The sequence below is a fragment of the Eptesicus fuscus genome, chromosome 19 (assembly GCF_027574615.1).
Source record: "Eptesicus fuscus isolate TK198812 chromosome 19, DD_ASM_mEF_20220401, whole genome shotgun sequence".
In the NCBI taxonomy this organism is placed as follows: domain Eukaryota; kingdom Metazoa; phylum Chordata; class Mammalia; order Chiroptera; family Vespertilionidae; genus Eptesicus; species Eptesicus fuscus.
Window position 1 is genome coordinate 52,691,110 of NC_072491.1, and position 16,087 is coordinate 52,707,196.

At 50.9% G+C, this 16,087-nt stretch overlaps 1 protein-coding gene across 3 annotated transcripts in view; it reads left to right on the plus strand.

Annotated features, from left to right (window-relative positions):
- Nucleotides 1–461: 461 nt before the first annotated feature.
- RMDN1 (regulator of microtubule dynamics 1) overlaps nucleotides 462–16,087 on the plus strand; it is a 34,717-nt gene continuing 19,091 nt past the window's right edge. Inside the window, exons 1-3 of one of the 3 annotated variants that reach the window (XM_054708708.1) lie at nucleotides 625–689; nucleotides 5,802–5,869; nucleotides 9,523–9,640. In XM_054708708.1, the coding sequence (XP_054564683.1) occupies nucleotides 9,526–9,640 (115 nt within the window). In that variant the 5' untranslated portion in view covers nucleotides 625–689; nucleotides 5,802–5,869; nucleotides 9,523–9,525. Of the gene's footprint in view, nucleotides 690–5,801; nucleotides 5,870–9,522; nucleotides 9,641–16,087 lie in introns of all 3 variants that reach the window. The other 2 variants (XM_054708707.1, XM_054708706.1) reach the window with 2 other exon arrangements.

Here is a 16,087-nt window from a genome sequence, read left to right on the forward strand (position 1 = left end):
GTCTTGCCTCCTCGCCCATAAAGTTTTCCTGTGCCCCAGGTAGCAGGCCCTGCGTTTGCAGGCGTGGGCTCTGAACTAGGCTCCGGACCAGAGGCGGTGAAGGGTCTGCAGGAACGGAGTCACCCAGCACCCCAGCTGCTCCGCGTAGCAGCCTGCGGGCCTGGCTTTCTCATTCTCTTGGCATCTGTCTGCCCAGGACCCCAGCTCCGTGTGCCTCCCTTTGGGGGCAGCAGAGCTGGGAATAACAAGCTCTGTCTCTCGTCTTCCGCCCTTCCAATTCTGTTCCGATGACCCAGCTCCGTGTCCAACCCTTGACAGACCCACTGACCAAGGGCACAAGGGAGTCAGAGGCCAGAGGGGTTCTCACGGCCCCAGTGCCATTGCGCAGGCGCGGAAGGCGCTACGTCCCACCCCCTCGGGCATGCCCCGCCCACGAGCCCGGGAACCGGAATCCGTGGCCGGAACTTGTGCGCCGGAAGAAGAGCCGGCGGGCGAATGCGCTTTACTTCCCTCCCGGGTCGCTCTGCGCCGGCGCGGGCGGCGAAGGGTCAGGTCCCGAGGAGGTTATGGCGCTGGCCGCGCGCCTCGGGCGCTTTCTCCCCGCGAGACGGGCCCCGGGCCCTCGGCCCCCGGCGGGCGCAGCCGGCGGGCGCGGCGGGGGCGGGCCTGGGCGAGGCCGCGGCTCTGAGGTAGGCGCCGCCCCGCCTGCGGGGTCCCGCTGGGCCAGCCCGCTTTCCGCCCCGGAAAGGGGGCCCCGCCCGCGTCCCAGTGGCTGCGGGGCGCGTTTTACCGGCTTCAAGTTGAGGACCCTGTGGGGCGGATGTGGGAGCGGCCGGCCCTGGCGCTCCTCGGCTTATTTCTGGAGGCGGATTGGTGAGGGGAGCCTGGTGAACGTGGCACATGGCATTTGAACTAGAAGTGTTATTTTAAGCTGTGAGAGCCCCCATTGGATGTCCCAGCACCGTGCCCTCCAGGTTTACCCAGCTGCTGAGCTCTTTACAGGAGCGGGTGGTGTGGGCACCGAAAGGCTCCATCTGTCTTCCAAACGCTGGCAGCCCGCCGGGCCGGGGGGTGGTCTGGGCAGACGGGGGGAGTTGCTCTGAGTGGAGCCGCCCAGCCCCAGGTGTTGGAGGCAGAGCGTGGAAGTTAAACTTCTAGAGGACAGTGGTATCTGACGGTGATTGAAGGCTTGCTCTAAGCAGGCATTGTCTTCAGGGTTCCCACCCTATGGAGCAAGTAAGAACTGTTACTTAACCATTTTTTAAAAGAGGAAACTGAGTCCAGCCAGAGTTGCTCAGTGGTTGAGCCTCGACCGATGGACCAGGAGGTCACTGTCAGGGCACCTGCCAGGTTGCGCTCGATCCCCAGAAGGGGGCGTGCAGAAGGCAGTCCATGATGATGTTTCTCATTGACGTTTCTATCTGTCCATCCCTCTCCCCCTCTCTCTAAAAAACTAAATAAAAACTTTTTTTTAAAGAGGAAACCGAAGTGCGGTTGAGTAATGTGTCCCCGTCTCACAGCTGGAAAGATGTTGGGTTGGAGGCAGGGAGACCTCCAGAGCCCATGAGCTGCTTGTGGCCACTGTGCTGGAAAGCTGCTGGTAGTAAAACTCCACTCTAAGCCAAAGGCAGTGATGAAAATTCTTCCTCCCTCTGATCTGTTGGAGTTTTAGGGAGTTGGAACTTTGTATGATGTCCAGTTTTCCAGGTATTCATGTGTTTTCAAGCCTTTATAATTTCAGTTTTTCTTTTAATAGTGTTTTTCTCTAAGCATAATGCCAGTAAGTTGAGTGGAGCTATTTATTTGTCAGGAGTTTGCAGAGAGTGGAGGCTACTTCTGAGGGGCTGAGAAGACATTTCATTTGTCTTCTCTTTAAGTAATTTCTATTTCTTTTTAAATATATTTTTTATTGATTTCAGAGAGGAAGGGAAGAGAGAAACATCAATGATGAGAGAATCGTTGATTAGCTGTTGCTTGCACGCCCCCTACTGGGGACTGAACCCACAACTTGGGCATGTGCCCTTGACGGGAATCGAACCCAGGACCCTTCAGTCCTCAGGCCGATGCTCTATCCACTGAGCCAAACCAGCGAGGGCTTTTCTTTCTATCTATAGTACAAAACACCCATTTTGGACACATTTAATTTTCAACAAATTTGTACTGAGTGTTTAAGCACGGCTCAGTTCGAAGCTGAGGGTATAGGGAACATGAGACAAACCTCTTCTCGTTTATCCTACAGGTTAGCAGGAATGGTGGCCGTTGAGTAAATGTAATGGGTGTTGGGCATTGGGAAAGGGCAGCAGAGTTAACCTAACCTGATCGAGAAGGGAGGAAGGGGAAGGTGTGAGCAATGGGAGATGGGAGCTACAGAGGATCAGGGGTTAACCAGGTGAAGGGAAGGTGAGGACAGCAGTGTTTCGGGAGAGAGAGCATGAGATAAGGCCTTGAGGTAGGAGAAAAGGGTCTTTTTAAGGACCTGAAAGGGACTGAAGTGTGGAGTGGGACAGTGAACTGAAATGAATCAAGGCTGAAAAGTCAGCACGTGCAGTTTGTACAGAAATCACAGAACTTAATGGCTTAAACTAAAGCAACAAGTGGTCTCCTGGCGGGGAGTCCAGGCGAGGCGTAGCTGGGCTTGGAGCTGAAGGCCTGTGAGGTTAAATCAAGCTGTTCAGCTGCGGAGTCTCATTTGAAGGCTCATCTTGTGCTTCCCTGTGCTGAGCCCTCCTGGGGGGGAGGTGTGGGGGGTTGATTGGTGAGGACTGTTCCTTTGGTCCTTGGGAACCATGACCATAGGTTTTGTTCGCCACCAGAACCCGATCAAGGGGTGTCCCCTGGGCAGCAGCTGCAGAAACTGGCACCAGCCGTGACAGTAGTGACACGGGGCCCAGCAGCGGGAGGAGAGCCAGTGACAGTGCCCACCTCCGCAGTGCCCACCTCCGCAGTGCCCGGAGAGGGGCAGTGTTGGCCCTTCGTCGTGGGTTACGTTAGATGCCTGCCCGTTAGGCCGAAGCTTTAAGCTCAGCAAATAAACCTCTTTCAGGCCCTTTTCAGTTGCTGCCTCTGCACTGAGCTCCGGGGTGGATGAATCTTCCAAAGTCTTTATTTTTTTTCCTTGAAAGAGAGAAAGAAACATTGGTTTGTTGTTCCACTTATTTATGCATGCATTGGTTGATTCCTGTATAGTGCCTCGACCAGGGATCAAACCCACAATCCTGGTGTATCGGGATGACGCTCTAACCAGCTGAGCTACCCGGCCAGGCTGGGAAAATCTAAGAACGGATTCTCAGTTTGCTATGGCCTTGTGGGTCTCGTGGCTGCGAGCCTCGTTGGCTTTCTAAGCGAGATGTTTTGGGGGCTTGTCTCTCAGCTGTGGGTCTAAAAGTTGCAGTGCCCGGTGTGGGGTTCAAACCCTTTGCTCCTCGGGGAGAAGGTTGCGTGTCAAGGGTAGGATTACGGGAAGAATGTATCTCAGCCTCCCCCATCTCTTTCAATATGGGTTTTTTCCTCACTTTCTTGATGTAGAGGAGTCACTTGCCTAGATTTTGGTTTCTTTCAGAGGAAATCATTGTCTGTAGTGTAGATTTGGTGTGTCTGTGGAGGTATCTTCAGGATCCTCCTCCATTGCCCTCTTGAATGGGAACCTGTTGGGGCCACTGTGGAGGCTGCCAACCACAGCCAGGTTCTGAAAACCTTGTACACCTGATTCTATTCTGAAGGCTATCGGAAACCGTGGAAGAGTTTTGAACATTTTTTTGATGAGATGGGCTAGTGGGTGCTGGAGACCAGGTAGGAGATCGTTGCTGTGGGACAGGTGAGCAGTGTGGGGGGACAGGTGAGCAGTTGGGGGGGACAGGTGAGCAGTTGGGGGGGGACAGGTGAGCAGTGTGGGGGGACAGGTGAGCAGTGTGGGGGGACAGGTGAGCAGTGTGCGGGGGGACAGGTGAGCAGTGGGGGGACAGGTGAGCAGTGTGGGGGGACAGGTGAGCAGTTGGGGGGGACAGGTGAGCAGTGTGGGGGGACAGGTGAGCAGTTGGGGGGGACAGGTGAGCAGTGTGGGGGGACAGGTGAGCAGTTGGGGGGGACAGGTGAGCAGTGTGGGGGGACAGGTGAGCAGTTGGGGGGGACAGGTGAGCAGTTGGGGGGGACAGGTGAGCAGTGTGGGGGGACAGGTGAGCAGTGTGGGGGACAGGTGAGCAGTGTGGTAGGACAGGTGAGCAGTGTGGGGGGACAGGTGAGCAGTGTGGGGGGACAGGTGAGCAGTGTGGGGGGACAGGTGAGCAGTTGGGGACAGGTGAGCAGTGTGGGGGGACAGGTGAGCAGTGTGGGGGGACAGGTGAGCAGTTGGGGACAGGTGAGCAGTGTGGGGGGACAGGTGAGCAGTGTGGGGGGACAGGTGAGCAGTGTGGGGGGACAGGTGAGCAGTTGGGGGGGGACAGGTGAGCAGTTGGGGACAGGTGAGCAGTGTGGGGGGACAGGTGAGCAGTGTGGGGGGACAGGTGAGCAGTGTGGGGGGACAGGTGAGCAGTTGGGACAGGTGAGCAGTGGGGGGGGACAGGTGAGCAGTGGGGGGGGACAGGTGAGCAGTGTGGGGGGACAGGTGAGCAGTTGGGGGGGACAGGTGAGCAGTGGGGGGGGACAGGTGAGCAGTGTGGGGGGACAGGTGAGCAGTGTGGGGGGACAGGTGAGCAGTGGGGGGGACAGGTGAGCAGTGTGGGGGGACAGGTGAGCAGTGGGGGGACAGGTGAGCAGTGTGGGGGACAGGTGAGCAGTGTGGGGGACAGGTGAGCAGTGTGGGGGGACAGGTGAGCAGTGGGGGGGGACAGGTGAGCAGTGGGGGGGCACAGGTGAGCAGTGGGGGGGCACAGGTGAGCAGTGTGGGGGACAGGTGAGCAGTGTGGGGGGACAGGTGAGCAGTGTGGGGGGACAGGTGAGCAGTGGGGGGGGACAGGTGAGCAGTGGGGGGGGACAGGTGAGCAGTGGGGGGGGACAGGTGAGCAGTGTGGGGGGACAGGTGAGCAGTGTGGGGGGACAGGTGAGCAGTGGGGGGGGACAGGTGAGCAGTGGGGGGGGACAGGTGAGCAGTTGGGGGGGACAGGTGAGCAGTGTGGTCCTTTGAGCTGTGGTGGTGGCGGTGGACCTGGAAACCAGCGGACGCGCTCGGAGGCGGTTCCGGAGGTAAACTTGGGAGCTCAAAGACAGGTTTGTGTGGGGAGAGGGAAGGGCCGAGGAAGAGTCAGGTTTCTGGCTTGAGCACGGGTGGTGGTGCCGCCTGTTTCCTGGGATCAGACCGCAGAAGGCGATCTGGCTCAGGGAGGAGGAGTTATGTTGGGGCTCTCTAAGGTGATGTGGTGAAGTGGCCACGGGGACGTGGAATGGACAGTGGTTGGACAGGTCTGGAGTTTACCTCCAGAGGCCTGGCTGCAGGTAAGGTCCGGGAGACGGCAGTAAGGAATGCCATGGTAATAGGCCTGAAGAAGGCCTGGGACCAACCACACTGACCGGAGGAGGCGCTGGCGGGCCGTTAGGAGATGGTGGTGCCACCGTCCTTCTTTCTAATCTAGTGATGAGTTTGCATTTTTGAAGTCTTTATAGCTAGAAGTTAGTATAAGTAATGTTGAAGGAAACACTTGTCTAAGAGGCTTCTTGCTTCTATTATCCAGAAAATGTCTTTTGAGAATTCATTTGTGCAAGGCATTGTGCTGGGGGCACGAGGGGAAAGGTACACTCTGCTGTCTTAGACTCATACGTTTTTAGCTCTTGGAATGTCACTGAGTCCTGATTCTCTTAATTGATTTTAGTTCCAGAAACAAGATTGTATCTACTTTCCCAGAGATGAGCAGAAAGGTGCTTTGCATTAACCACACGGGTAAGAGTCTAACTGCATTCATTACAATAAGACGCGTAAATATCAGCTGCCCAACCATGCATTTCTCCCTGTGAGAAAGCCAGAGTGTGGTCTATTGAGCATGATGTCAGCAGGAAGCCCAGCACCCTAAGGTATAGTTTCCTCAGGTCTGTGCAGCCTTTTCTGCTGTGTGATCTACCTGCCAGAGCTGGGGAGCTCGGAGACACTGATAAAATCTTAGTCTTTTTCTAGGTACCACCATCACCACACACACACACACACACACACACACACACACACACACACCCTCTGCCCCTTCCCATCTTGCTTCTCTTTGTTAAATACAAATAAACTCAGAAAATTCAGTGTTAAAAATTTGATTACATCAAATTTAGTTTTCCTGCTTTGCTGCTGATGTGTTTGTTTTGTTAATCCTCACCTGAGGTATTTTTTCCATTGCTTTTTAGAGAGAGTGGAAGGGAGGGATAGCGACAGAAACATCGAAGTGAGAGAGACACATCCGTTGGTTGCCTCCCGCATGTGCCTAGGTTGAGCCTGCAACTGAGGTATGTGCCCTTGACCCTGCAGTCTGTGGGCTGATACTGTAACCACTGCGCCAAACCAGCTAGAGTGCTGTTGATGTGTTTTGAATCCAGTTGTGTGATATCCCAAATACTCATGCTCAAGCAAGTAAATAAACTCTCGGCAGCTGCAGTGTGCTGGTTCCTCATTCCCACTGTAGGCCCTCATGAGAAGTTATGTAGATCAGGTGCATCAGGGAGAGAGCGAGGCGGGACCACTGCAGGCTGGGTGTTTGGTTAAGCTGCACAACCAGGAGAATCGGTTGTCATTTACCATGAAAGGGAAGATGGAGGAGTGGTTTCAGGGACCGTAGCTGCCGTGGCTGACGGGCTTGAGGTTCCTGTCATCCTTCCTGTGGAGAGAGGTGTGGAGTAGGCAGCTGCATTTAGGATTCCGAGGTTTATAGGAGACATCTTGGCTTGGGTAATAGGCAGGGTTTTGGCATGTTGGTGGTGGTTAAAGTCATGGAATGAAGTGTGATTACCGCAGTGAGACAGACAGGGAAAAGGAGGCCTGGGGCTGCGCTCAGGACACACCGGGCAGGCGGGTATTGGAGATGAGGACCCAACAGAAGAGAAGGCGCCATTGTTGCAATGAGGGAATTCAAGAGGAGTATTTCCAAAGCCATGGAACCAGGCTGGATGGTTCCAGAGAGGCAGTTCATGGCCGTGACTGAGATGGTGACGGTGTTAGAGACTTGTACAGTGTCTTAATGATATACGTTGCGTTTGTGCTGTTTATTGTATGTCACATATCTCGTTTTAAAAATCTAGCATCCATTCATGATTTAAGAAAAAACCGGGAGGGAGGGAGCCGCTGTCCAGTGCTGTTGCTGGGCAAGTAAGAGGAGACTTGAGAATGGCACAGGCAGTGGCGTGCCCTTGCCTACGAGCCAGGTACCTGCAGTGGAGTGTGGGCACAGGTGTGGGGTGTGTGAGCTCGAGAGAGTGGGGGGAGGAGGGGGCGGGGTAAGAGTGCAGACGGCTTTTTGGAGTTTTGAAAAGAGAAGTTAGTTGGAAAGGAGACAAGGGAGAGGTGAAGTCAGGAGAGAGCTGCTTGCTCTTTGCCCTGAGGAGAGGGAGCGCCCAGCTTACAGAGGGGCAGGGCTTGTTCCATCGGCTGGACGGAGCCAGCAGGAAGGGATATGGTGATGTCACTTCCCTGGGGACGGGAGGCCCACACATGCCTCCTTTCTTGGGGTCCTGGGATTCTGGCCAGAGATGAAAAGTCATTTCTATATCTTGGATATACTCTTCACTTTGTTCATTGTTTACTGAAAATTGTGGGTTTGTGGGTCACTTTTTTTTAATGTCATGCCACTGTTTTATTTTTTTAAATATGTTTTTATTGATTTGAGAGAGAGAGGAAGGGAGGGGGGAAGGGTGAGAGAGAGAGAGAGAGAGAGGGAGAGGGAGAGAGAGAGAAAGCAATCAGCTGGGCACTCCTCAAGCAGGGATTGTACCCTGACCAGGAATTGAACCGGAGCCTTCGTGCACAGGAAGGTGCTCACCCAGCTGTGTCACACTGGCCAGGGCTGTGGGTCACTTTTGAAGAATCTTTACTGAAAGCCATTTACACCTTTATGTGCATAATTATCATCCTATCTAATGAAAGAGTAATATGCAAATTGACCATACCTCCACTATACCCACAAGCCACGCCCACCAGCCAATCAGGAGTGAGTATTAACACAACCAAGATGGCTGCGGCCGCAGAGCAAGAAGGAGGCTTGGCTCCGCTCCAGGATACAAAGTTTCAATTATAGAAGATAAATAAGTCCCAGATACCAGGGCCTCCGCTTGGGTCGCCGGTGGGGCGTGACCAGCCTGCAAACCACCACAGGCCCCTCGCCCAGGCCATCCCATTCCCTAAGGGAACCCCCACCCTGATCTGGGACACCCTTCAGGGCAAAGCAGTGGGCCCCCACCCGTGCACCAGGCCTCTATCCTATCTAATAAAAGAATAATATGCAAATTGACCATCGCTCCAACACACAAGATGGCTACCCCCATGTGGTCAAAGATGACTGACCGCATATGGACACAAGATGGCCACCACAAGATGGGCAGCAGGGGAGGGCAGTTGGGAGCGACCAGGCCAGCAAGGGAGGGCAGTTGGGGGCGATCAAGCCTACAGGGGAGGGCAGTTAGGGGTGACCAGGCTGGCAGAGGAGGGAAGTTGGGGGCAACTGGGCCTGTAGGGAAGGGAAGTTGAGGGGGACCCAGACCTGCAGGGGAGGGCAGTTGGGGGTGACAAGGCCTGCAGGGGAGGGCAGTTAGGGGCAAACAGGCTGGCCGGGGAGCAGATAGGTATCAATCAGGCTGACAGGGGAGTGGTTAGGGGGTGATCAGGCTGGCAGGCAGAAGCGGTTAGGGGCAATCAGGCAGGCAGGCAGGCAGTTGGGAGCCATCAGTCCTGGATTGTGAGAGGGCAGTCGGACATCCCTCGAGGGGTCCCAGATTGGAGAGGGTGCAGGCTGGGCCGAGGGACACACACCCCGTGCACGAATTTTATGCACCAGGCCTCTAGTATATAATATTTTTCATCTTGTGTGGTCTTAAGACTGATATGATTGCCCTGGCTGAGTAGCTCAGTTGGTTAGAGCACTGTTCTGATCCGCCAAGGTTGTGCATTTATGCAAGAATAAACCGGTCAGGGCACATGCAAGAATCAACCAATGAGTGTATAAGTAAGTGGAACAACAAACTGATGTTTCTCATTTCCTCTCTCTGAAATCAATAAAAAAGAAGAACTAGTTTTAGGAAAAGGACTGACAATTATATCTTGGTGTCTCGTGTATTAAGCCATACCATTAGAATATCCTGGCTTCCTCACTCCAGCACTTATCAGAGAACCTGACTGAGTTTTAGATAAGCTGCCGCCCTTCGCAGTTGTTATAAATTTTTATTTTCTTAACAGGATATGCTCTCTCTATAAAGCAGTAATGTGCAATAGTTTTACTGAAGAATTGGATGAGGTGAATTTTAAGCTTCCAGTACTCTTGGATTGATTGCTTTGGGGTGGGAGAAGGGGGATATAATCCTTGCTTACTGTAGCAGTTGCTTCACATTTTCTGTTTGATGTTTTCACAGGTGATGGGAAACCCAGGAGCTTTCAAAAGAAGCCTTATGTTCTCAGCCTTGTCTTACTTGGGATTTGAAACTTATCAGCTCCTTTCTCCAGCTGCTGTGGTTCATGCCGCAGCCAAAGGTAAGTCAGCTAATCATTAGGAACAGTTAGTGATTTATGTATGTCGTTTTTGAGTTAATAACTTAGTTATTTTTTAGTAGATATTAAAATTAATATTATTATAAGCTAGATTATTTTCTGCTTTCCTCTACGTGTCGGTCTGACATATATTCTTCTAATTATAGCTCCTTCCATGAGAAATACCCTATTAATCTATATCATAAAAGGCAACTACCGGACTCACTAGGAGGTGCATTGATGGGTCCTGTGGTGGGCGGGTGCGACTTCTGGGTCCCATGGAGGGCACGGCGGTGGGCGGGACTTCTGGAGTGTCTCGGGACGCCGACAGCATCTGTGGAGCGTGCAAGGCTTCGAGGGGCAGCGGACTGGCCCTGATGGTGGGTTAGGCCTAGTGGACCCTACACGCGCATGATTTAATCGTGAGCTGAGCTGCTAGTATGTTACAATTCTGTAGGATCCTTGGGGTAAAAGTGATCTATTTTTAAGGGCTGAGGGGTTGTGGAGGGAAGAGAGACCATCCCACAGAGGCCATATCTGACCCACAAGCTGGCAGCGCTTGCTCTCTGGGTCGGTACAGAAGGTGGTGTCAATCCCTGCTTAATTTACTTACTTATTTATTTATTTATTATTATTATTTTTTATTATGTATTTTATTGATTTTTTACAGAGAGGAAGGGAGAGGGATAGAGAGCCAGAACATCGATGAGAGAGAAACATGGACCAGCTGCCTCCTGCACACCCCCCACTGGGTATGTGCCCGCAGCCAATGTACATGCCCTTGACTGGAATCGAACCTGGGACCCTTCAGTCCGCAGACCGACGCTCTATCCACTGAGCCAAACCGGTTTTGGCGTCAATCCCTGCTTTATAACAACACAGTGATTCTTTCCTTCCCTTATGCTGACGTGGCACCCTCTTCCTGGTACGTTACCAAAGGCCAAGGTACTTTGAGATGGAAGTACTTAATTTATAAACAGAATGCAATTTGGTACTAAATATCAAATAACTGGTTGAAAAGTAAAAAAGTTACATCAAATTTCTTATTTGACATACTGTAGATAAGTAAACATATATTTAGAGTTGCCATATTTTAAAAATTAAATTTAGTTGTGTATGTAGACAGAGCCAAAATTTCAGCATATTAGAAAAACTCTCTTAATTGATGGGTTAAGCCCTTTTCACAGCCCCACTTTTTAATCATTAAGAAGGAGGTGGGGAAAGAAGCAGAGATTTGATTTTGAATAGACATTCTTACTAAAGTTCTGGTAGATACAAAACTTCAGAATATTAGCTAAAAATTACTAGTTACTGGTTTTATTTACCTGTGACTATTCTTTAAAAAGCAGGTAATTGATAACTGCTGTTTTTTCTTTTTGTTTTTTTTTAATATTTATTTTTCAGATTATTACAGTTGTTCCTCTTTTTTCCCCACATAGCTCCCCTCCACCTGGTTCCTGCCCCACCCCATGCCCTTACCCCCCTACCCCCACTGTCCTCATCCATAGGTGTAAGATTTTTGTCCAGTCTCTTTCCGCACCCCCCACACTCCTTTCCCCCTGAGGATTGTCAGTCCACTCCCTTTCTATGCCCCTGATTCTATTATATTCACCAGATTATTCTGTTCATCAGGTTTTTTATTCACTTGATTTTTAGATTCACTTGTTGATAGATATGTATTTGTTGTTCATAATTTTTATCTTTACCTTTTTCTTCTTCTTCCTCTTCTTCTTAAAGAATACCTTTCAGCATTTCATATAATACTGGTTTGGCGGTGATGAATTCCTTTAGCTTTTTCTTTTCTGTGAAGCTCTTTTATCTGACCTTCAATTCTGAATGAGAGCTTTGCTGGGAAGAGTAATCTTGGTTGTAGGTTCTTGCTATTCATCACTTTGAATATTTCTTGCCACTCCCATCTGGCCTGCATAGTTTCTGTTGAGAAATCAGCTGATAATCGTATGGGCACTCCCCTGTAGGTAACTAACTATTTTTCTCTTGCTGCTTGTAAGATTCTCTCTTTGTCTTTTGCCCTTGGCATTTTAATTATGATGTGTCTTGGTATGGTCCTCCTTGGATTCCTTTTGTTTGGGGTTCTGTGCGCTTCCTGGACTTGTAAATCTATTTCTTTGACCAGGTGGGGGAAGTTTTCAGTCATTATTTCTTCAAATACGTTTTCAGTGTCTTGCTCTCTCTCTCTCCTTCTGGCACCCCCATAATTTGGATGTTGGTATGCTTGAAGTTGTCCCAGAGGCTCCTTACACTATCTTCATATTTTTGGATTCTTTTTTCTTTTTGCTTTTCCGGTTGGGTGTGTTTTGCTTCTTTGTATTTCAAAATTTTTTACTTGATTCTTGTGATCATCTAGTCCAGTGGTCAGCAAACTCATTAGTCAACAGAGCCAAATACCAACAGTACAACGATTGAAATTTCTTTTGAGAGCCAAATTTTTTAAACTTAAAACTTCTTTTAACGCCACTTCTTTAAAATAGACTTGCCCAGGTCATGGTATTTTGTGGAAGAGCCACACTCAAGGGGCCAGAGAGCTGTATGTGGCTTGTGAGCCACAGTTTGCCGACCACTGCTCTAGTCTGCTGTTGGATCTCTGTATATTATTTTTTATTTCAGTCAGTGTATGCTTAATTTCTTAGTTGGTCCTTTTTCATATCCTCAAGGGTCTCACTAAATTTATCGGCCTTTTCTAGAAAATTCTTGAAAAACCTTATAACCGTGGTTTTGAACTCTATATTCAGTAGTTTGCTTTCCTCCATTTCTTTCATTAGTGACATGTTTCTTTGTCTCCGCATTTTGGCTGCTTCCCTGTGTTGATGGAGTGGCTTTATGTGCTAGGTGTCCTATAGGGCCCAGTGGCTCAGCTTCCCCAGTTACCTGAGGTGGACACTCTTGGTGCACCCCTTTGTGGGCTGTGTGCACAGTCTTGTTGTAGTTAAGCCTTGATTGTTGTTGGTTATCACTGGGAGGAATTGATCTCCAGGCCAATTGGCTGTGAGGATCAGCTGTGTCTATGATGGGAGAACATTTGTGCTGGAGACACCCTTATGAGGCAAGACTTGCTTCAGTGGGGCTTTGTTGCTCACTGAGTCTGCCCCCTGAGTGTGTTCCTTATGGATCTGAGGAGTTGTAATCTGGATGGTCCTACTCTGACCCCTGGGTACACTGACTCTTGGATCTCCAAGGAGGTGCTAATTTAGCCTCTGCCTGAGGCCACCCAGCAGGAGCTACGGAGAGATCTGCAGATTCCTCTTCTTTTTTTGGGTTTTGGAGGTGCCCAGGTGAGGCCCAGGTGTGAAGCAATGCAAGCTGCTGTGGGGCCTTGGGCCTTCTTTTGGATGTTCTGGGTCTCTCTGACTCAGCTGCAGTTTGATAGGTAAGTTTAGATTTCAGAGGACCAGGCCATTCATATGCAAAAGCCTCTGTGCACAGCTTGGATGGGGTGGAATCTCACGGTGGAGCAAACAGCAATGGCTTCCTGTCAGCCCTGCCCTAAGAGACCCCTGGGTCTCAGTGTCCCTTTGTAATCGCTGCAGGCACCTCTGAGAGAAAGCCACCCTCGAGTTCTGCCTGCTGCCAGACAGTCCACTTTCTCCCCGTATGAATCTGCGTCCCCAGAATCTCGCCCAGAACTGGAGTTCAGAGCAGTCGGAAACTTGTCTCTCCCTCCTGCTTCAAAAAGCCAGCCGCATACATAGTTGCCAGCCCTCTCCGCGCGTGTGCGCACCTCCGTACCTCTGCACTTCACTTCTGCAGCTCCTCTGAGTCTCAGTGTGCTTTTCTCTTCCCTTCTGGTTGTAGAATTTCCACTCAGCTAGCCTTCCTGTGGTTCTGGATGATGTCCGTTTTGTCTTTTAGTTGTAGTTTTGAAGTGGTTGTGTGAGGCAGCAAGTTCAGATGTTTACCTATGCCGCCATCTTGGTTTCTCTGCTGTGTGTTTTTTATCTTTTTTGTAAAGTACCTTTTTCACGAAGGACAAAATAGAGGACTTGGTTTTGTCTCTAGCTCAATGACATATTTTGGCAAATACTGGCAGAATAAGTCAGCTTTTATTTATTTTTTTGTTAATCCTCATTTGAGGATATTTCCATTGATTTCTAGAGAAAGTGGAAGGGAGAGGGAGGGAGAGAGAGATAGAAACATCAGTGATGAGAGAGGACCATTGATTAGCTGCCTCCTACATGCCCCCTACAGGGGATCGAGCCTGCAACTCAGGCATATGCCCTTGACTGGAATCAAACCCGGGACCCTTCAGTCCACAGGCTGATGCTCTATCCACTGAGCCAAACTTGCTAGGGCTGCCCCCACTTCCCCGGACTCCTGTAGGGTGCCCACCCTTTGGCTCCCTGTCCCTGTAGGCAACACCCAACCTAATGGCACCTGGCAGATGTGAGCAGATGAGGCATTCCCTGTAGAGACCATTCACCGCAGTGAGCTCTCCATTGCAGGACCAGGTCGTGCGGCCTGGCCTGGGTCCTCAGCACCTTATGAGACGCTCGAGTGGTGCACTTGGCTTTGTGATATTGATTACGCCAGCAGTCGCCAACCAGTGGTCCGGACCACTGGTGGTCCGGGAGGTCCGAAAGGTTGGTGACCGCTGGTTTAAGGAAACCTTTGGAGCAGCGGTGGCCAACTGGTGGTCCGTGAGGTCCGAAAGGTTGGTGACCGCTGGATTACGCAGAAGGCAGGGTGCCCAGCGGGTGTTTAGCCAGACAGCCTTTCCTGTTCCCCGCAGAGGTGACCTTGTCCCTGCAGACTCCAGCCTGGAGGTCACTGCAGCGGACACATGCTCCAGAGGAGGAGACACATGCCTGATGTGGTCAGGCACGTGTCCATCTTTAACTGCATGTCATCCCTGCCGCACACCGAGCGAGGTTTCCATTCCGGGGGTATTTTCATGCATGTAGCCGGGGGTGTGTTCCCAAACATTGTGTCATTGAAGTGGAGTCATCTGGACACTTCCCATGTCCATTTCTTACTGACAGCGGTTTGGCATCCACTTGACGGCTGTTGTGGACGAGACGCAGAGCACAGTGTGCAGTGGCGCCAACGTTGCTGGCGTCCCTCTGAAGGGTCTGAGCTCGGTTACAGGAAGGGAGAGAGATCCTGAGTAGTGGGGCAAGTGCACCCGAAGTGCTCCCTGCGGCTGGGGTGGAAACGAAAGGCACCTGACTGGGCTGCGGGCCCTCCGGCTCAGTGCCGGGAAGCATCTGAAGAATTGTAGGAGAGTGCATGGCCTCCACCGGGAGTAAGTGTCCTGGGCGGGAATGGTACTTGGGCCCCACCTCAGGAAGTGACGCTGACCCCTGGCCAGGAGGCTCCTCCGGAAAAGTGCAGAAACTTGGGGAAATCCTGAAGGAGCTCAGATTGAACGTTATGTAAACTTACTGTTCTGAACTTACTGAGGACACAGTTGTACAGGTTATACACCAAGCATTTGACTGAATTTGAATTCGTACGAGTTGGAAAGGGAAGTGGGGTAGCACGCCTGAGCTCTCCAGCGTGTCCGCTCCGCACCGGGACGGACCTACTTTCTACAGCTCCCCAGTGACTGCGCCAAGGTGCGCTGGGACTTGCGACGTGCAGTGCTTGCCTGCTGTGCGTGTCGCTGTTCTCTGACCCACAGTGTGTGTGATGGATTGTGTGATGTTACAGGACTCCTGACCCTTTGTACCCAGTGCGTGCTGATTCTTTCACTTCGGCTGGCTTCCCCCTGTGCGCACGGATGTGCTGGGCCGGAGTCCCACTCCTCTGCCGTGGAAAGTCGGAGTGCACATTCGCGCAGTAACTCTAGATGGAGTGCCAGTCCTAGCGCCAGGTCACACGTTGAAAAAGCAGCACTTTAATGTTCTGAGGTGTCACTTATTCTGAAAACTGAATTCACTGTTTTTATTGCAGATGGTGATGAAACCTGCCTGTGTTTTAGAACGTTTCTCTATTTTCAAGTGTATTTAGAGCACTTGACAGTTATTGCGGAGAACAGAACGTGGATGTACTAGTATATTTAGCCTCCCTTCGTTTTCTTAAGCTTTGTTCTCTTAAACAAAACCTCCCTTTATAATCAGTTGATGGGCATGTTCATGTAATTTGTTAATGAGACGAGGATGTAGCCCCTGAGAAGACATCCGTTGTTGATAAAATGAGCCATGTTTTTGTAACTTGGAAAACCACGCATGTTCGTTCGTGTGAAGACGTGGCTTCGTTGGTCCTCACAGGCTCTCCTTGGTCCTCTCCTTGCACTTTGCTGTGCTGTGGTTCTTATTTTTCATATTTTTTTAAATTGGTCTTCAAATAATTCCACTCATGAGAGCTTTTGTTTAATTCTCTTTAGATCTGCTTTGTGTTCATTGAAACCAGTTAAATTTTTCTCCATATACTGGCATTGAATTGCATTCTGCAGGGAGACTTTTTTTTGCAATGCGACATTTTTGGAAGTTAATC